The sequence below is a fragment of the Culex pipiens genome, chromosome 2 (genome assembly GCF_016801865.2).
Source record: "Culex pipiens pallens isolate TS chromosome 2, TS_CPP_V2, whole genome shotgun sequence".
NCBI classification, from domain to species: Eukaryota; Metazoa; Arthropoda; class Insecta; order Diptera; family Culicidae; genus Culex; species Culex pipiens.
In genome coordinates this window covers 92,316,643-92,338,950 of record NC_068938.1, presented here as the reverse complement: position 1 = coordinate 92,338,950, position 22,308 = coordinate 92,316,643, and the positions used below count along the sequence as shown (strand labels likewise).

At 36.8% G+C, this 22,308-nt stretch overlaps 1 protein-coding gene across 1 annotated transcript; it reads right to left on the bottom strand.

The window, feature by feature from the left end:
- Nucleotides 1-10,073: 10,073 nt before the first annotated feature.
- On the bottom strand, nucleotides 10,074-12,045 carry LOC120418954 (hypertrehalosaemic prohormone). Its single transcript, XM_039581494.2, has 3 exons — nucleotides 11,876-12,045; nucleotides 10,378-10,509; nucleotides 10,074-10,301 (listed from the first exon to the last, which is right to left on the bottom strand). Exons 1-3 carry the CDS (start codon nucleotides 11,942-11,944, stop codon nucleotides 10,263-10,265), a joined length of 240 nt encoding a protein of 79 aa, XP_039437428.1. The 5' UTR covers nucleotides 11,945-12,045; the 3' UTR covers nucleotides 10,074-10,262.
- Between the last annotated feature and the right edge of the window lie 10,263 nt (nucleotides 12,046-22,308).

Here is a 22,308-nt window from a genome sequence, read left to right as displayed (position 1 = left end):
AACAGTCGAATCGCTTCAAGTTCGGCGACTCGCGTTATCACCGAGAGTGCAACTCAACGGGACTTGGCTGGAAGCGACTTTTGCGAAGCGCGAACGACCCTTTTAATTAAGAGGAGATGGGAACGTGCTGAAGTTGGACGTTATTAGAACAGAACGGACAACGAAGACACACTTTTTGTATACACATTGAAACCGGTTTCAGTGGGATCCACTCCCGAGCAGGGGTAAATAACACGGGAATACCAAATTTTGGTATTACTTGGGCAAATAACAGCGACCAAAATGTGCTCTTGGTTGCCCAGTAATAGATGGTAAAATACCATGAAATCATACCAAAATCTTGTATGTGGAAGGGCACAACAATACCAAACCATGTTATTCCAAAGGTAAAATAATACCACAAAATAAAATCATTTCAATACCAACTTGAGATCTTCTGGATTTTTGAACATTGCTTGAATACCAAAACTTGGTATTGCCATGGTTTTAATTTTAGGTATTCCCGCGCCCTTGGAAAGTCATATTTTGGTATTCCTGTGATCTTCCACATACAAGATTTTGATATGATTTCATGGTATTTTACCATCTATTACTGGGCAACCAAGAGCACATTTTGGTCGCTGGTATTTGCACAAGTAATACCAAAATTTGGTATTTTCATACCATTTTTAGTGCAGCAGTTGCAGTTAGTGAAAAAACGGAAATGATCCATATGCAACAGCCAAATCTACTCACCTGATGATTCCATGTTGTTCTTAGTGATATTCTTCACCACACCGAATGCATTTGTCATTGATGAACGGCCTGTGCTTGAAGTTCTTGAAGCTTCTGAAAATAAAAAGATTGAAAAATAAGTATTATTAAAATGAAACTGGATTGAAATTCACCAAAATTCAATAATCTGTCGATTAACTCGTTTTTCAAAGTATTTAGAGAAATTTCAACGTTTTAAAAAAAATCTTAGTGGGTATATAAAAAAAAAATGAAAATCAGCTTTAACATTTTTAAGTTTCAAGTCATTTTAGCGCAAAATTAATTATCTCATTAAAATTCATAAAAAAAATCCCATAGTTTCAGAGGAATTTGATGAAACCTTTCAATACCAAAATAATACCAAAATGTGGCATCCTGACTTAGAAAATTTTCCACAGTTTCAAGTTATTTCTTTAGGGGGTATATCAAAAATGTTTGAAATCAAGTTTGAAATTTCCGGTTTTCAATGAAAGCATTCGCTTTGAGACATCATTTTAGCGCAAAATTAATTATTTTGTCGAAATTGGTCAAAATTTTCCCATAGTTTCAGAGGAACTTGATAAAACACTTTAATACCAAAATGTGCCATCATGACTTAGAAATTTTTTCAGAATTTCAAGTAATTTCTTTAGGGGGTATATCAAAAATGCTTAAAATCAAGTTTGTAATTTCCGGTTTTCAATGAAGGCATTTGCTTTGATACATCATTTTAGCGCAAAATTAATTATTTTGTCAAAATTGGTCAAAATTTTCCCATAGTTTCAGAGGAATTTGATGAAACACTTTAATACCAAAATAATACCAAAATGTGCCATCATGACTCAGAAAATTTTTCAGAATTTCAAGTAATTTCTTTAGGGGGTATATCAAAAATGCTTAAAATCAAGTTTATAATTTCCGGTTTTCAATGAAGGCATTTGCTTTGATACATCATTTTAGCGCAAAATTAATTATTTTGTCAAAATTAGTCAAAATTTTCCCATAGTTTCAGAGGAATTTGATAAAATACTGTATTACCAAAAGAATACCAAAATGTGGTGTTCGACCATTGACAAATGCTGCAATTTTGCAATATCAAAACAATACCTTAAATTGGTATGATACCACATTTTGCTCTTGCATAATCCTTAAGAAAAATTTTAAAGGGTCCAGGAATACCAAAATTTGGTATTGATACCAGAGAAAGGTATTATTACGCATTTCCCTTGTTATTTACCCATGCTCGGGCTTGGGGAAGGAGGGATTCTTCGATGATTAAACATGAAACGGCGAACATTTAGTTGGGGTCCTTAACCGGTTGATTCGATTTTGGGATGCGGCGAAGCTTGTAATCAATGGAACATATATCATTTCCAGAGCAACATTTGAAAGGGGCAGTACGACTTTGCTCTTACGGCTTTCATTACACGCGTTTAAATGGGACGAAAGGCCGTAAGAGCAATGTCGTACTGCCCCTTTCAAATGTTGCTCTGGATTTAAGGTTTCTTCTGGGTTCTTTAAGAGGCAGTATTTGTAGATTCTGCTCGGTTTGTTCTAGAGGTCGTATCGAGGTGCTCCGATTTAGATGAAACTTTCAGCGTTTGTTTGTCTATACATGAGATGAACTTATGCCAAATATGCGCACTCTACAACAAAGGGAAGTGGGGTTAATCGGGCATTGAAGTTTGAGGTCCAAAAAAAAAAAACAGATTTTAAATTGCTCGCATTTTCGTAAAACTTCATCAATTCTTACTCTCTTAGATGCATTCGAAAGGTATTTTAAAGCACTTCAAAATGTGCTATATTAGGATGTAACAAAAATGACTTTTTGGCGGGCATTCAAGGGTTTGTTCCGGTGGGCATACTAAGCTCAAATCCAAAATATGAGCTTGATTGGACGTAACAGGAGCTGGCGCAGAATTTTGAATTTTATTGGAAAAAAATGCCATTAAGAATTAATTAAAATATTTTTAGGCATTTTGTCGGATTAGGGGTAGGGGAATGTGGGGCAAGTGTAACAAGCTAAGGAAATGCTCGTTATAACTAATTAAAATCTGTCGGATTTTTAATAATCATCTTATTCCAGGTCTTGACTAAGACTTTGATAGAACAAGTTTTTTAAAAAATCCTGTTTTTTTATGTGAGTAATTCTCGCTGAAAGTGGACCACTATTTACACAAGGTGCTCAAAAATTAAAAGCAATGTACTTTTCCAATAGCCCCCACCAAGTTATGAATGAAAACATGTTTGGTTGGTTTAATTTCTAATTTTTTTCACCTCGGCGCCACAAAGCTAAAACATTTTTTTAAATTGGTAATTTTTTGACTTAGGCGCGTCTACAAAATTGCTAATAACTTTGCAAAACTTCAACGAACCCTTGATGTTAAGGGGTGTTTTGGAAAGAAAATGAGCAGAGCTTTCGAATGCACTTGTCAGAAAAATACCGTTCCATACATTTTTTAGCCACAAAACACCAATGTATTTTTAAAAGTCATTTTTGAAGGCCGGCGCCCCGCTTTATCGAAAAACTGACAAATCCATTCGATAGCTGAGACGATTTCACATTAAGGACCAATAAATCTAAGGTGTATGTTCCTCCTATCTTTTTAAATCTAATTTTGAATAATATTTGAGCGTGACTAAAATATCACTGTTCACTGTTTATCTGAAATTTGATTCCAGATCCGAATTCAGCGACCAAAATAACTATAAGAAACCATACTCTGGCCTCCAAAACAAATGCCGCATGTAAATAATAGGCCGTGCTTGTTAATTCTGAGAAATTTGTAAAACTGGCACTTTTTTTTCGCACTAAAACTAATATATCTTGGCACTGGAGTATCGAAATTACGTTTTCTTTTAAATAAAAGTGTTCGTGGTGAAATTTCCTACATGCTACATTCATTAGTTCTACTGGAAAAAAGTCCATCCAATTGTAAGTGAGCATTTTACAAAAAAAAAACAAAAAAAAAATTTTTCGACATTAAATTGCCTGGAAGAACCCAAAAATATAAATATTGATCAATTGGGTACTAAAGCCCTATGTCAATTTTTATGTACAATGATAAAAAAAACACGATTAAAAACCATTTCTGATCACTTTTTTTCATTTAAATGCAAAAAAAAAAAAATCACAAGACAACATTTTTTCGATTGATCAACTATGGTCCCCTTGGAACGAGCTGTCAAGTAGGAGCTTTTCTGTCAAGAAGGACCGCGAGGTTAATTTTTCAAAATTGATTTAAAAATCCATTTTAAGGGTGCACAGCAACCAAGGAAGTTGTTGTCTTCTTATACCAAAATTGTCAAACTTACGGACCCAATCCTGCAAGAATCTGATTGTAAAAATAGTCAAACTTTGTTGTAAATAACTACGAAGACAGTAATTTAGGGGATGAATAAAAAATTATATCGATAGTTCCCGTAGTATTGATAATACTAAAATGTCTGTAACAGAAATCTGGGTGCAAAAGCTATGGTTGATGTGTACCGTTAAACTCTTTGTGGTCGTACAAAGGGTCATTGTACTCAGAAAAATAAGCTTTATGGCTGTAAACAATAATATCAGCAATCTAAGCTTCATTTTAGGACCCAATTATCGAAAGTGCATTTTGATCCTTGGACAATAAACTATCATTTAAAAAGTGAGCACCTATATTTTTTTGACAAAACCTTAAATTGAGGCAAGCAAATTGCAACATTTTGGGCACCCGAAATGCGAACGGAGCGCTGCGCTCGCAGAATCAAAATTGGGTCCTAAAATGAAGCTTAGATTGCTGATATTATTGTTTACAGCGATAAAGCTTATTTTTCTGAGTACAATGACCCTTTGTACGACCACAAAGAGTTTAAAATGGATTTTTAAATCAATTTTGAAAAATTATCCTCGCGGTCCTTCTTGACAGAAAAGCTCCTACTTGACAGCTCGTTCCAAGGGGACCATAGTTGATCCATCGAAAAAATGTTGTCTTGTCAATATTTTTTTTGCATTAAAATGAAAAAAAGTGATCAGATATGGTTTTTAATCGTGTTTTTTTACCGTTGTACATAAAAATTGACATAGGGCTTTAGTACCCAATTAGATTAAAAAAGATAGGAGGAACATACACCTTAGATTTATTGATCCTTTATGTGAAATCGTCTCAGCTTTCGAATGGATTTTTCAGTTTTTCGATAAAGCGGGGCGCCGGCCTTCAAAAATGACTTTTAAAAATACATTGGTGTTTTGTGGCTAAAAAATGTATGGAACGGTATTTTTCTGACAAGTTCAATCAAAAGCTCTGCTCATTTCCTTTCCAAAACACCCCTAAACATCAAGGGTTCGTTGAAGTTTTGCAAAGTTATGAGCAATTTTGTAGACGCGCCTAAGTCAAAAAATTACCAATTTAAAAAAATGTTTTAGCTTTGTGGCGCCGAGGTGAGGACAAATTAAACCAACCAAACATGTTTTCATTCATAACTTGGTGGGGGCTATTGGAAAAGTACATTGCTTTTAATTTTTGAGCACCTTGTGTAAATAGTGGTCCACTTTCAGCGAGAATTACTCATGTATTTATTTATGTAAAATTGAATTTGCAATTGAAAATACTTTACACTTTTTTTTATATAGTGCTCCGTTTTCAAGGTATAGCTACCGAAAATTTGGTTTCAGCGAAATATTTGAAGTTTTTAAAGTTCCTCAAAATTTGCTATAAAATTGTCTAAGAGACATTGAAGATTGGACCACTGGTTGCTGAGATACAGCGGCTTAAAGAAAAAGAAGCAGAAAATGATGTTTTTAAGTCTCACCTAAGCAACCCGCCATTTTCTAATGTCGATATCTCGACAACTAATGGTTCGATTTTCGATGTTAAAAGATGAAATATTCGCTAAATTTTCCGATATTTTCGAAAACAATATTTTCAACCATTTTTTGAATCAAGACTAACTTTTCAAAAGGATCGAACATTCAATATTACGGTTTTCTGAACAAAAAATTTGCATAAATTTTTTTTATTAATTTTTTTTCAAAATTCAATATTATTCAAAATTTTAAAACTCGGTGGCAGAATTTTTAACTATCACGAAAATCACGAAAATCAAAGAATTCGTGTATTGGGAAATTGAGATTTTGTAAAAAAAATATATAAAAATCGGCAATTTTTTTTCCGTGTACCTATTTTACTGTGCAACCACAAAAGCCGCAACAAAACCAATTTTGCCAGCACAGTTTAACGAGACGTAATGCGCGGTCGATTCGAAATCCCCCTTCTCTCGTTCTTTCATAGGGGGATGGCGTCGCTATTTTTAGAACACGTTTTCCACTTTTTCTCATCGAAACCGACTACTTTATCGACTTCATTTTGCTGGGCATGATAGGACGCCGTCTATTTTTAGACGATGACTCAGCACTTTTCCACTCTTGCACTTAAAAAAAACCAGATGGCAGCACGATGTAACGCCACGTCCCTATTGCGCTTTCCTGAGGGAACAAAAGAATCTTGGGTGAACGCACGTTGATGATGAAAAGAGGAGGAATGGTTCTTGGTATAGTGACGGTCGCTATACTCTCTGATATCGTAGTGTAGGAATCATGAAATGATAGTTTTTTACTTTCACTCATTTAAAACACTGCTTACAAATATGTTTATAGAATTAGTCTCTACAAAAATTTTGCATTAAACGAGAGGTGCAGCATAAATTCTGATTCAACTGAAATTCACATTTAAATAAAATTGAAAACATTAAAATACTAAATCATCGTTGATTTTTTGAATTGAATATCAGTAATCCACAAAATTATTAAGGAAACCTGATAAACATATTTTTCTTGCATACATTCATAGAGGTTATTTTTTATTTAAAGAATACAGCTTTCAAAAGCTTGATCATGAAGAAAAAGTTCAGGAAATTTAACAAAATTTTGTTTGCCAATTTTTAAAATGTAGCAAATTTATGTTTTTTTTAGTTTTTATATTATTTTTTAAATATTTTGAATGTTTAAGATTTATCCTTGGATTTTTCTCAGATTGAAGATTTGTGTAAATACATTTTTTGTTTAGTTTCTTTTTTAACTAAAACTGTAAACTGTTAGTTTATATAGAATTTTATCTCTACTTTTTTATGTAGATTTTTTCGTAAGCAGTTTTTGATTGTTTAATTTTTTGGGCATTTTTTTCGATGCGTTTCGATGCGATGCGCTGACCACGGGGACGCGCTGTCTTGTTTTTGCATGCTCATTTTCATTTCTTTTGTGTAGCTATTTGTGTGCTTGGGTGCGTGGTAAATATAATTAAATAATGGCATCATTAGTGCGCTGACCACGGGGACGCACTATCTTGTTTTTGCATGCTCATTTTCATTTCTTTTGTGTCGCTGTTTGTGTGCTTGGGTGCGTGGTTATTATATATAGGTGAAGGGATTTTATTAAATGATCATTATATTGCATTATTATATTTAATTGATTATATAACCACACTATATTTTACACTTAACACATCATACAAAACACATATGAAACTGTAAACTGGAGCGTTTGGTACGGTATGTCCACGCATCCTTCCTCCCCTGTAGATTCTGTGAAATGTGATCCGTTCTCAGAATCCTCTCTCGGTAAACACAACGTAGTAGGGCTGGCCGCTTTAATTTTTGCAATACATTTTCGGGTGTTCTCGGATGTACTGCAATTATTAATAATGACAAGAAAAGTGCTTGGGGCGTAATCTAATCACAAGACTTTCCAGCATGCTTTCATCGGACTGGCTGCGTTTGTGTTTGTTTGGACCTTGGACTGGGCCGACGGAACGCGAGAGATCCCGGAGGAAATGAAAAGACCGCGTTTACAAACTAAACTAAACTACTCCTTTATTTGCGTCCGTTCCGTTTGAGTGCTGAATAAGAATGAGCGTAGTTTGCCTCTTGCGCGCGAACTGTCAAATGCGCAGGGTTGCCAAATCGCCAGATGGGAGAGTTGCTCTAAAGCACCCGAACATTCTCCCCCGCCTTGAGGCACATCTGCCTCAAACCAACTCCGCCAGCTGCTACGATCTTCTCCGTGGTGTGTTTGATCTTGAGCCGCAATCCTTTGCCTTCGCCAGCGCTCGCCGTTTGATGATGTGTCCAGTTTCCGATCCGCTCGACCTTGAGTAGGTGCCGGATGTGGCCACGAATCCACAGTTGCTTGAACGAGAACGTGGCGTCCCTGAAGCGTGACCGTGTGACGTAACCTCCAACGTCCTCAAACCTTCTCGTCGATTCAGTCGAATCAGTGTCGACCAGTGCTTGATCTCCCTCCATTTCCGTGAATCTCTCGTCGTTGATGTTGTGCTTTGCTTTCTGGATCTTGACATCCGGTCCAACTGCGCGGACGCTGGATGTGTTGATAGATTGGATGCTTGGCAGACCAATCCAGACACAGACTCTGGAGTCCAGCGATGCTCGAGGAAGTGCTAAGTCGATTCCCCGACAACTGACCGGTTCAGTCGGCAGTAAGTGCGCCTTCCGCTGTGCTCCTCGTGGATCCTGCGCCTCCACCACGTTGATGATTACCTCCTCCACTTGTTCTGCAGCTGGGCGCACTACCTGATTTTGTGATGCTTCGCCGCCTGCGAGTGCCATCTCTACGCCCGTTGCGGACGTCTCCGGACCACCCTTACCTCCATTACAACTCAGCCGAACGGGGCTGATGGTCGACATCCCGATCGCCGGAAGTTGTTCCTCCTCGATTCCGTGAAATGGACAGAGCTCGGCACAGGTCTTGGAGTCCAGTGATGCTTGGGGAAGAGCCACGTCGATTCCCCGAACACTGATAGCTTCAGTTGGCATAAGAGCCTTCCACTTTACTCGCGTCGTTTCCTGGGTCACCGCCATGTTGATGGCAGCTCCATCCACTTCTTCCGCTGCCATTCGGATCACCTGGAATGGTTCCGAACTGGCCGACGATCGCTGCGCTCATTTCCTTCACCTCTTCGCTAAACTTCCTGATCTCCTCTAGCAGACTTCCGCTACTAGATTTCCGGGTAACTGCTCGAACCGGAGTTGTGTTGATGATGTGGGATTCGAGCAGTTCCTTGGCCGCTTGGTAGGCCGTGAAAAACTCCACCGATGTTTTATGCTCTGCGGCAACTGCTTCTGGGTCCTCTTGCTTTCCCTCGACGATCTGCTGCGTCCGCCGAAACTTCCCAGCAAGCTCCTGGAGTCGTTCGAGCCGTTCCGTTGCCTCGCTGAAGGACGCCTTCCGTTCAGCGAGTTTCCCGGCTGCCACCAACTCCCCGTTCACGCGGACCAAGCACACCTTTCGAAGGTGTTCTAGCTTGTCCATGGCGACCGATTCGCGAAACCCATCCGGCGACGAAGGACCAATGTTTGGACCTTGGACTGGGCCGACGGAACGCGAGAGATCCCGGAGGAAAGGAAAGACGACCGCGGTTACTAACTAAACTAAACTACTCCTTTATTTGCGTCCGTTCCGTTTGAGTGATGAATGAGAATGAGCGTAGTTTGCCTCTTGCGCGCGAACTGTCAAATGCGCAGGGTTGCCAAATCGCCAGATGGGAGAGTTGCTCTAAAGCACCCGAACAGTGTAAAATTAGATTAGATTAGATTAGTTTAATTTTTTGGGCATTTTTTTCCTTTTATCTGCAAAAGTTGGGATTTTTAAAATAGAATTTAAGTAACCACCTGAATGAGATGAAGGGGCTCGAAAGACGCCTCTCTTACATATGTGTTGGTCTCCAGTAGATGTTGAGACATTTTCAGACTAGTTTCAAATTCGGTTACCTAAAATACACTTTATTAGGTTGTTTTACCTTTACCTATTGTATATTTAAACCCCGAACTGATGAAATCAGTATTCAGAAAGTAGCAAAAAGTTTAACACTGTCATCCTTTTCCCGTTTAATTCCAGAAAAAACTTAGACTTGATGAGGCTGAAAAAGTTTCAATCGACAGTTCAGGTAAATCCATAATTTATATTTATCTATTATTAACACAACTCAACAAACGTGGCCGATGACGACAAACTCAAGCACTTGATGGCAGCTAAGGCAGGTTGGAGGGTCATCTTCCAACTTCGCCGAAAAGCAATGCCGTGTGATTCCATTAGTTTTCAATCCGAGGCCAGGTGCAATACCCAGTTTGCAAAATGATGAACGTTCAGATCGCTAGAGTCACCACAGCCGGGGGAAGTTGATTCCAAGAATATCCTTCCCCTAAACGTTTGATTCGCTGATCTGGCTGATTGCGGCTGCCAATATTGAACCTTTGATTGACTTCTGTCGTGGCGATAATTGCTAATAATGTGCTTTATTTCTTTCCAGGAAAATTTCGGACGTATACGGACTCGGACAACAAACAAACATCGCTTTTCACTTATGCCATTTTCTGCGGTCTTTGGTAGCCTTTATTTACGGGGGTCTCGCGAGTGCGGGTCTGCGGCTCACGGGGTACAAACCGGATGTGATACATGTCTACACTTTTGAGACTGAATAATTGAAGCAAAAATAAAAACACTCTTCTCCACTTGGAACCCATTTCTGCCATCCGCGGTGCGTTCACTTTTGGTTGCATTCCAAAATTTTCTGGGCCTCGGTCTGCCGAACGGGGGAGGGAGGGAGGGAGAGAAAATTAGTAACCGTAACTGGATACTGGGTATAACCGAGGGCTCACCTGGATCATCCGGTAAATGACCATCAGCGAGTCAACAGGTGTTTTACAGCTGTCCTGGATGCCGAACGAGTTGGGCAGGTTCATGGCCAGCGGTGCCGCGGATCGTTTGCCCCAGGACGGCGTGAATGTGAGCTGCATTGTCATTTGTGTGTGTGTGTGTAAGTGTGCGCGGAAGAGAGATTAAATGAAAAATGTATTTGTACGAGAAGGATAATGGTGCACTTTAGAGTCAGCATAATGGGTTCTAATTATAGATGCAGGATCATCGGTGTCCGTCGGGAAATATAAGCTCCCGTCCACGAGCTAGCAGAAGGTACTGATTAGCAAAGGATAAGCCAGCAGCAGCACTTTGCGAAATCAATTGTTACCCAGAAAGTGCATATTACCGTTGTTAAGTGAAGTTGAAGTCTTAACTAAAAAGCAATGCAATTTCTTCTTTCGTCATTCTTTCAATCAACGAATTTACGATGAAAACTTGTTTTTAACACTTGTAGCACCAACGGGGTCAAAACTTACGCGAAGCACCAAGGGGGTTAAAATGTTGGAAATGCAGCTTCACCCGGCTGCATCTCGGCGAAAACTCAACCGATTTGGATTATTCTTGTTGCATTCGATCCACACAATGTTGAATTACATTTTCTGAAATATCTCCGTGCCTTTTGGTGGTCGTTTTTAGATATTTTAATTTGGAGGTTTTAATAAAATTATTTATAAATATTATGCAGAACGGCATTTTAAACGATTGGTTATAATTGGTAATTAAATGAGTATTTTGATGATGATGGTCCGACAACTTTTCACAAAAAGTACACTGCTTATACTGTAATTTAAAAATCTGAGGCATTTAATGGCAAATAATGAATAGTATATGGAGGTTTTATTTTAGGGAAAATTTGTGAAAAACACCCTTTTCCGTTCTCTTCGGTAGAAGAAAAATAATGAACAACTAGATACTATCAAAGTTTTTAATAAAAAAAATCAGTAAATTGTATGGAAATAGGACCAAACCCTTTGCCTGTTAAAAAAATAGATTTGATCCTACTAGTGTTAGTACTTTTAAATTTTCGTATTACTTTCCGAGAAAGTATAGTGACTGGAATTTCTTCTGAAACAAAACCATATGTTCAAAACTAATCTAAAACGCCAGACCTTGTTTACATGAGGGCGCGAGGTGGTTTACCTTTGTAATTCAATTTCGGTTTGATTTGCCGGATATAACATAAAATCGCCGGAATTGCAAGGTGCAAGGTGGTTTCGTGATAGTATGCACTTCTCGATATCGAAATTGAAATCCCACCGGAAGTCATAGTCGTTGAGCAGTTTTAGCGCAGCGCAGATGTTCTCAGTCACATGGGTGAACCAGAACACGGTCCTAAATCTGAACCCCAATCGGAGCCACCCGGAAATGCATGCGCTATATCCATCACCGGAATCGCTTCCCGTCAAAAGCAATCGGATTTTAATTAAAACTCTAATTAACGTCACTCCGGGTTGTTACCTGTGCTTCACAGACGAAGATCAAAGCGGCACAGACGAGCAGCACGCTGAACAGCTTCACTAGATCCATTACGAGGGCGTTGGGTTCTTCTGGGCTTCTGAGCTTTTGAAACGTGGAGAGTGGAGCACTTGTTGTCACTTTGGTGTTTGATCCTAATTGATTGCGGAAATGCGGAGAACGGATGGCTTTTATATGTTTGTCCTGGGACTCGCGGTAGTATTTTCGAAACGCGCTCGATTTGCTATGGTTTCCCCCGCACAGATTGTGTCCGATTGATTAGATGGTTAGCCAGCAAGGACCAAAGAATCCTTACAAAACAAATTAACTGCATTATGAATGGTCACTGTTGTCAATCGAAGTTCAAATTTTATGTGTGATGTGCCATTTCAAATTAGGAGCCTGAACGTCATACTCTGGAAATGCTTTTCCGTTAAAAAAGTAAAAAAGTAGGGGAAATTCTCGTATGTTTGACAGGTAAACTCGCTCCTAAGGGTGTGTTCTTATAACTTCTGAATTCACGTCGTTGAATTGACGTTACCGGTTCATCTGTAGACGTAAATAGTTTTTCACCAATTCACGCATGTTTTTCATCCAAAATCTTTGTCAACATGCTTGCTTACTTTGAAAAAGATATTTGAAGTTGTTTTTGTAAGGATTTTCCCGGAAAAACTTGAAAATTTCCACCTCAAACTTTCCAGGTGGAAGAACCGTTTCAGGTCTAAAAACGTCTTTCACTTGAATTGACGTCGTGACGTGAATGATTTAACGTCGGACGTAAATTGCATGCAAGTCTCCATTATGGAAGTCGCAAATATAGTTTGCCATAAAAAAATCGACTTTGCCGAATAAAGTGTATTTTTTTCATCAAATCGTCAGCAAATGTAGCTAAGTTAACATCAACAAGTAAGCAATTTTAATTTGCATTTAAAATCATATAGCAAGGGTGTCCAACCTTTGGCCATGCGGGCCGGATAGTTTTTTTTACAATGAAAATACACCAATTAACATATGTTTGGCCTGGATTCAGGGAATTTTAACAAATGTTTACTGCAAAGCAAATCGTTCGAGAGAATATTTTCACACAATTTTAAAATATAGATCATCGGTAAATGAAACATAGTATTTTTGAAAAACAAATGCATAACTTTTACCGTCCTTGGGGTAAATTTTTATAGCTGTTTCATATACGTTTTTGCCAATAATTCGGTGCTTTTGTATTGAAAATTGATGAAATATAATAAATATATGCCTCTTAAAATTCAAAAAGCTTGTCTCAGAACTCATATCTACCGAAATGCGAAAAAAGAAAATATATATATATATATATCATTTATTTGACTTAGCCTGTGCAATGGTGCAATCAAATACATATTCAACAAAGGAACTGACTTTACTCTGAACCTATGCTTTATCATAAAAACACATTATTTATACAGAAACTTTGTGAAAATAACAAAATCATTTAGAAATCAACTGAAAATGGAGTTCGCATACCAAAAATGCTTTTTAGACAAAAAAAACTCATTGACGGGGAAATTAATGTTGGCTCCGGTCTCACCCAGAGTTCTTTGATACTTACTAACATCAGTTTGGCATAAACCACCCCATCAGTCAAAACTTAGACTTGAATTGAAAATCGTTGGTCGATGATCCTTGTTTGAACGATTGATTAACGGAACATTCATGGTTATGGAAAATCTAAACGCAAATTAAGCAGTCGGAATAACACCCCAAACACCCGGATCAGTTAAATTGTCATTTTTATATTTTTGGCTTTAAAAATATAAGTCACTTTCAAAAATTATTCCAGAGTTTCGTCGTTTTCAAAAGCTAAGCATTTACAGAAAATGTGCGATCACTGCCATCTGGCGGAGTTTCCGCTATAAAAAACGTTAGCGGTTTACTTTTTCCGAAGACACAAACCAATCGGTTCGACGTTAATTCAAAGACGTCTTTTGCGAATTTACGTCAATTCTGGAGTTATGAGAACACACCCTAACTCCATCCAATTTGCTGATTATCACTATTTAAACACTTATTTTGTAAAACTGTTGATAGAAACTTGCCTGCTTACTTTGTATTGAGCTAATTGAGTAATTGAACGTCAAAGTGCTGATATGGCAACATTAGAGGCACTATGGAGTTAGATGCTGTTCCCCTAGTTTATGCAACATGTTGCAACGAGTTGAATTCAACTTATTTTTTTTTGCAATTGCGAAAAGCATCCTTTGAATTGAATTTTTTGGTTGAAACGTTTGTTTCTTTGCTTGAATTTTTTTTTGCCGTAAAGAAAAATGTCTAAATAAATGCACAATGAATAAAAGTTTAACTTTTTTTGTAAGCATTTTTTTTGCATGTTTTTTAATTTGCGTTAAATTCTATAGGGGCTATACGCTCAACAAATTGATTTTTGAAGGTTTGCTCAGATGCTTTCTCTAAAGTTAGTCGTAAAAGGCATAGATTACGAGATAAAACGCTGTTGTTTTCGACAAAGTTGCTTGGATTGGCAAGCCTAACAACTTTCTAGAAGACAAAAAAAAATCCCAAAAATGTTTCTGAAAAGTTAGATTTTTAAAATCACCCTAATCGTGAACTACCCTAATTTTCAACCAAAACAAAAGTTGCCCCTCTTCATTTGAAACAACTATTCTAAAGATACCAAAGATCCAAAACTGGACCATTTTTCGAAAATCAAGTTTTTCTCGGTATCACCTAGGGACCATCCACAAACCACGTGGACACTTTTTTGGAAATCTCAACCCCCCACCCCCCTCGTGGACCATACAAAATAAAACTTTTTTGTATGGAGCGTGGACAATCGCCATAATCAAATGGCGTCTAGGGCGTCGCGAGGCACGACGCATATCTTTTTTGCCGGGACCGATTTTTTGAAAAAATGCCAAACTTTGAAGGCCTATACCGAGCTCCAGGGTGCTCCAAATTTCAATGTTATATATACCAAAAGATGTGCAAGGATCTGGCCTACACGCCAATGATGTTGAAAATACACGCTACAGTGGCCAAAATGCCTCAAAAAGTTACATTTTTGAAAAAATCTTTTTTTACGGGTTAAATCCCATTTAAAATTGAAGGGCGGAGCGCCAGCTCCTGTTACGTCCAATCAAGCTCATATTTGGGATTTGGGCTTAGTATGCCCACCGGAACAAACCCTTGAATGCCCGCCAAAAAGTCATTTTTGTTACATCCTAGTGAACACACTAAGCCCTCAATAAATTTTGAATGAACGATTCTCTCGACGCTGAATTGTGGGTGTAGGTTTTAATCACTTTGGATATATTGGGATAAATTTTAAGATGTTTACAAACGTCTCTTATGCTTAAGTAATGATTTATTAGCCAGAGCTTTTTTTTACCTAAAATATCTTGACAACTATTTTTCACGACTCAGATTTTTATGGCTTTTGTTGAATTCGAAGAACACAGACATTTTGATTGGCAAGATTTGTTTATTAAAAATTAAAGGATACTGTACAAACAAGATGTTTAAAAACGTCTCTTATGCTTAAGTAATGATTTATTAGCCAGAGCTTTTTTTTTACCTAAAATATCTTGACAACTATTTTTCACGACTCAGATTTTTACGGCTTTTGTTGAATTCGAAGAACACAGACATTTTGATTGGCAAGATTTGTTTATTAAAAATTAAAGGATACTGTACAAACAAGGTGTTATTAAATTCACAACTTTTTAAGATAAATTTTAGTTTATTTATAAAGCTAACAGACTGACATTTGAAAACAACTATCTTCTGCTTGTTTCAATCTTTTCATTTAAATAAAAAATCGAAAAAATCTTGGAAATTACAGGTTTTTAAAACATTCAAAGGACGTCTCGTTTAATTTGTTTAAATTTTCAGCTTTTTCTTCAATTTCAATCATTATTTTGCTTTTAAGTTGTAACAATCTGCGTTTTAACATATAGCATACTAATTTCTTTAAACATATTCGGGAAGTTAATCAAATTACTTTGCTAATTATTAAAATTTTATTTCAAAATCCCGTTTAGAGGTCGGTTATTAGACCAAATTTCAAACGTAATTACGTTACAAAATTTTCACTTAGGTACTGTGATGCAATGAACTTTGGGTGAATTTCTCATGCATTCACGTCTCACGAGAAAATATTCCAGCTTCCCCTTCAATATACTCGTGAGTATTTTGCAGAAAATCTCTCTCTCAGTTTTCTCTTTGCCATATTTTAAGGTTCAAACATAAACAAACCTGGCTTTAAACCTGCTGCGTTGTTTCCGAATCTTTCTCTCCTTTGAAATGTTGCAATTTTCTTCTTCCACTGATGGGTGGCTCAAAGAGGGTGGTGATATTTCAAGTTCAATGTTTCAAGTTTCCTGTTTCTCAGAGTTTTATGCTGGGTAGGCTAGGGTGGGGTGGTTTCAAACAATCTCTCCTGTCCACCGTTGGTTGGTTCTTGCCGGCAGAGGAAGAAGCGTTGACGATGCGAGAAAATCCTTTTGCTTGCTTCCTTATCTTGCTGAGACGACGACGACGATGATGATAGCAGCAACTAATGCTCTAAATATACAATGTCTTGACTTTTCTACGAGGCGAGAAAAGGAAAAAGCGGCGACGACAAGCGGATTGAAACGTTTCCAAGTTTATCGGGCAATTTGTAGGAAAACTTTCCGACTTAATAGGTCCTGACATGGGGCTTGGCGTTCCATTTCCTGTGGGCGGCTATTTTGAGTGGTGTGGAATTTCCAATAAGGTAATTTAAATTAATTGTTCGTTCCATTATTGTTGGAGCAACAACGGTGGGGGATTTCTATGAAAAGAAGGTTAATTGTTTAGGCTATTTTTAGGTTACTTATTTCTATTTTGAAGTATTTGTCAAAGCTAGTTAAGAGCGAGTTTTTCACCAATGTGTAACAGGTCGTATCGAGGTGCTCCGATTTTGATGAAACTTTCAGCGTTTGTTTGTCTATACATGAGATGAACTCATGCCAAATATGAGCCCTCTACGACAAAGGGAAGTGGGGTATAACGGACTTTGAAGTTTGAGGTCAAAAAAACATAAAAAATCTTAAAATTGCTCGCATTTCCGTAAAACTTCATCAATTCCAACTCTCTTAGATGCATTCGAAAGGTCTTTTGAAGCACTTCAAAATGTGCCATAGACATCCAGGATTGGTTTAACTTTTTCTCATAGCTTTTGCAAATTACTGTTAAAAATGGATTTTTTTAAAACCTTAATATCTTTTTGCAACAGCCTCCAACACCCATACTCCCATAGGTCAAAAGATAGGTAATTTCATGGACTATAAGCCTACGGTATTAACTTTTTGGCCAATCGCAGTTTTTCTCATAGTTTTTCGATTTTTCTAGAACAAACATTTTAGAACATTAGTTTTTGCCCTGTAAGCCAAGAAGACGGCACTTTTTGGTCTCAATTTTGTCATATTCGGAATCCTCGGACAATTTCACGTAATTTAGAAGTGTTGGAGTTGTAAATTTGATTGGAAAAATTGCCATTTAAAATGAATTAAAATATTTTTTAACAATTTGTTGGATTAGGGGTAAAACAGGTTTTCGCCTACTTGATACAGCATTTGACGTAATGATCACAGGGTAAATAAGATCTATTTCTTTTTTCAAAAATGTTTTATTTATTTATTTTTTAAAACAAAATTACAACTCCAATACTTCTAACTTACGTGAAATTGTCCGAGGATTCCGAATATGACAAAATTGAGACCAAAAAGTGCCGTCTTCTTGGCCTACAGGGCAAAAACTAACGTTCTAAAATGATTGTTCTAGAAAAATCGAAAAACTATGAGAAAAACTGCGATTGGCCAAAAAGTTATTTTTCGTAGGCTTAAAGTCCATGAAATTACCTATCTTTTGACCTATGGGAGTATGGGTGTTGGAGGCTGTTGCAAAAAGATATTAAGGTTTTAAAAAAATCCATTTTTAACAGTAATTTGCAAAAGCTATGAGAAAAAGTCAAACCAATCCTGGATGTCTATGGCACATTTTGAAGTGCTTCAAAAGACCTTTCGAATGCATCTAAGAGAGTTGGAATTGATGAAGTTTTACGGAAATGCGAGCAATTTTAAGATTTTTTATGTTTTTTTGACCTCAAACTTCAAAGCCCGTTTTACCCCACTCCCTTTGTCGTAGAGGGCTCATATTTGGCATTAGTTCATCTCATGTATAGACAAACAAACGCTGAAAGTTTCATCCCAATCGGAGCACCTCGATACGACCTCTAGAACAAACCGAGCAATTTTTACAAATACTGCCTCTTAAATCTGTTCCGAATCGATTCTTGTCAATTAGGTCACTCGAATCAGGCAGAACACTTGAATGTTTACTGCAGGTGTTACCCCATCAGTGCTTTTATAATTGCCTCATGCAACTCAATAATGCCTTTCGGTGGCCATTTATGTATTAATGATTCATTAACATGCATCATCCATCAGAAGGAGCGTTGAATGAGTTATTCCAACGGTAATTGCATTTATGATAAACAGCCAACCTTGTTTGACGGAGGGATCCATCAGGACCAAGGATCCGATTTCTCGTTCCCCAGATGAAGGCAGCAATGTGTTCGTTGAGTGAAGTATCTATCCTGATCTATCGATGTTGTACTTTCACGGTGCACTGTCTATGAAAGCAAAACTGTCTTATTTATTATTTTACATATTGAGGGTTTGAATTATTATAAAATAAAATACAAACTCAATGCACCTTAACTAAAACTTTACCATCAATAGATGTTTTTAATATTTATTTTATAAAGACAGGGGAAAAACTGTAATGGGACCGTAATGCTTCAACTCTGGATAAAAAATATACGTGTAGGAAATAGCTGCTATTTTCTGTAACGATAGGTTAGGTCTTCGTTCGCCGTCCCAGTGTTCCATGCTTGTCAGTGATTGCAATCTCATTAGCGATATCAAAGTAATTTTGTTACTTTATGCGCTAACCAGCCAGTCAGAGAATGTGAAGAGGAAAGTGAGGAAATTGCAGCGTTAATGTTGTTGCACTTTATTTCTATCATCAGATTAATCTTTATAACGTACATGGCTGCTTTTGGGCATCACTTGTTTTGGAAATATTTCACGAAAAATAAATTTTTTAAACCAGAAATGCGGTATTTCACGCAGAAAAATAAGGCATATTTGAATCAACAAAACGTTTTGTTGATTTGAAAATCTTGATTTTTGTTGAATCAACGCTAAACGTCAAAGCAGCTTTTTCAAAACAACAAAAGACTTTTGTGGAATTGAGAAAATCAAGGTTTGTTTCTACGCAAAATCGGCGTTGATTATATTCAACAAAAAAATTGTTGATTCAACCCTCGTACAGGCTGATTCTACAAAACATTTTTCTGCGTGTTAGAATTTTATAAATTCGCATGTGATACGTCCTATTTTTATAAAGCAGACGTGAGAAAACATAGCACACTTGCGACGATAAGTCAATACAATTTAAACCTTTTCGGTCAATTCGGCCAAGCCGTATATTTTTGGGGCAAATACAGAGCGAATACGTTGATTCGAATTTCGCTTCATCTCAAGTCCGCTGTATCGAACGTATTCAAATCAAAAAGCATTCAAATGTCAAGTCCAGCTGTCAAGCTGATGTTGACATGTCAACCCAATTGTTCAGAGATTTCCGAGTGTTATCCATAAAAGGGCATTTAAAATGTTTGAAATTTAGTGAAAATTTAGTGAATGAATTTTCTGATCGATTCGGTGTCTTAGGCAAAGTGAGATTTTTTCTCAGAAGTATTTTTATAAATTATTTTTGCCTTCCGCACCTTACTGAGGAAAGGCTATAAAATCACTCAAAAAATTAACTTCTTTATTTGACCTCATAGACCCACCTTCACGTATACATATCGACTCACATTCAAATTCTGAGTAAATATGTGTGGTCTGTGCACCGAAAAAAATGTACTCGATAATCTCAGCGCTGGCAGAACCGATTTTAACCGTTTTGGTCTCATTCGATTCATCTTGGGGTCCCGTAAGTCCTAAGGCTACATCCATAAAGTACGTCACGCTAAAATCAGCCAAAATGTACCCCCCTCCCCCCCATTGTCGCGCTTTTCCTATACTTATAACACGCAATGTCACACATGCTCAGACCAGCTCTCCCCCCCTAGAGCGTGACATACTTTATGGATGACGCCTAATTAAAAAATTTTGATGTTTAGTTAGGTACTTAAGGTACCACTGAAGCCAAAATCTGGTCAATTTTCATAATTTTTGACAACACTTCCAAAAAATGTCGCGCAACATAAATTGATGTTTCAAGGTTCCCAGTTAACATTCCAATGCACAAGGCTTCAAAAAAGTTGGAACGGTAACTTCAACTCAATGGTTCTCGAGCATAACTCAACCAAGTTCAAGTTTCAAGCCATTTTCAGGTAACTTTTTTGAAAATAGTCGCAGTTTTTCATTTTTTTAAATTAGTGCCCCTGTTTGCCCACCTTTGAAAAAAATATTTTTGAAGAGCTGAGAAAATTCTCTATATTTTGCTCTACTAAACTTTGTTGATACGACCCTTAGTTGCTGAGATATTGAGATGCAAAGGTTAAAAAACAGGAAAATTGATGATTTCTAAGTCTCACCCAAACAACCCACAATTTTCTGATGTCGATATCTCAGCAACTAATGGTCCGATTTTCAATGTTAAAATATGAAACAATTGTGAAATTTTCCGAACTCCTCAAAAAAAAAAATTGATTTTTTTTAAATCAAGACTAACATTTTAAATGGGCGTAACATTCAATATTACGCCCTTTTGAAATGTTAGTCTTGATTTTAAATTTTTGAAAATATTGTTTTCGAAAAGATCGGAAAATTTCACGAATGTTTCATATTTTAACATTGTAAATCGGACCATTAGTTGCTGAGATATCGACATTAGAAAATTGTGTGTTGTTTCGGTGAGACTTAGAAATCATCAATTTTCCTGTTTTTAAACCTTTGCATGGCAATATCTCAGCAACTAAGGGTCGTATCAATAATGTTCAATAGAGCTAAATATAGAGAATTTTCTCAGCTCTTCAAAAATATTTTTTTCAAAGGTGGGCAAACATGGGCACTAATTTAAAAAAATGAAAAACTGCGACTATTTTCAAAAAAGTTACCTAAAAATGGCTATAACTTGAAAACGGTGCACTTTATCAAAAATTCACTCAAGTACTTTTTGATTGCAAATTAAATTTTACATCGAAAACTGAAGTTAAAAAAAAATTGCGACCAATATTTCGATTTTTTGAAAACATCTGTATTGATTCAAAAAATCATAACTCGGTCAAAGATTTTTTGCCCATTCTGGAAATTTCTGAAAAGTTGGCATTTAATGTCCTCTAAAACATATATATATATAAAAAAAAAATAGTGTTTTTTTGCAAATCAAGTTTGAGTGACAAAAAGTTAAATAAAAAATCACCAAATATTTTTTTACCGTGTATCATTTTTTTCAGTGTAGTCCATATCCATACCTACAACTTTGCCGAAGACACCAAATTCACATATCATTTTTGTATGGACAGCTGCCAAATTTGTATGGAAAATTATATGAACGAACTAATGATGCAAAATGGCTTCTTTGGGCATACCAAAAGCACCAAAAAAGTTTCAGCCGGATTAAAAAATACAAAAAAAATCGAATGACCGAAATCTCAGAGAATTGCTCTGGTGTTAAAAAACGATTTTGACTTAAATCCGATCCGATTGTAAAAAATGTGGTTTTTAAGAAACCCCGTCAAATATGTGTAAAGTGTTTTATTCCAATTTCAAGTTACTCCGCATTTTTGTCATTGTGTCCCTTAAGTCGGTGGTAACCGTCTAAATGGTTCCATAGGAAATACAAAGGTTATTCCTCGTAAAAACTGTTTTTTTCTGCGTCCACGTACTTTACCGTACAATTCAACTTCTTTGCTTGAATCAATCAACTGACCCGGTTAAACAGAACCGTTTCTCGATGTCACGGGCTGTTGCTGATGGTCAGCAGCAATTCGTCAGCTGTGTGCTATCTTGTGACAACGACCATTTAGTACTATTCGAGAAAATCGATTTTTAAATTTTGATGATAAATATTTTCAAAACTATGAATGGTAGAGCCAAACCTTTTGAAGCAATCGGTTCGTATACTATCGCTTAACAAACGCTCCAAGTTTCAACTAATTTGGTTACACCAGTTAAAAGATACAGTAAATTATGTAATCAAAAATCTGAAAAGCACGTGTCACAAGTGTGTTTCGAAAGTAAAATTGTACTACGCGTCACAAGTGTGCACAGAATTCCCATACAAACTAAAATTGGCTTAAATCGATAGTTTAACCGACTTAATCAGTATATTTTCAAAAACAACAGATTTAATTGCTTTTAGAAAGTGTGTATCAACATTAATTTGTGAAAAACAAGACAAATTTTCCACAT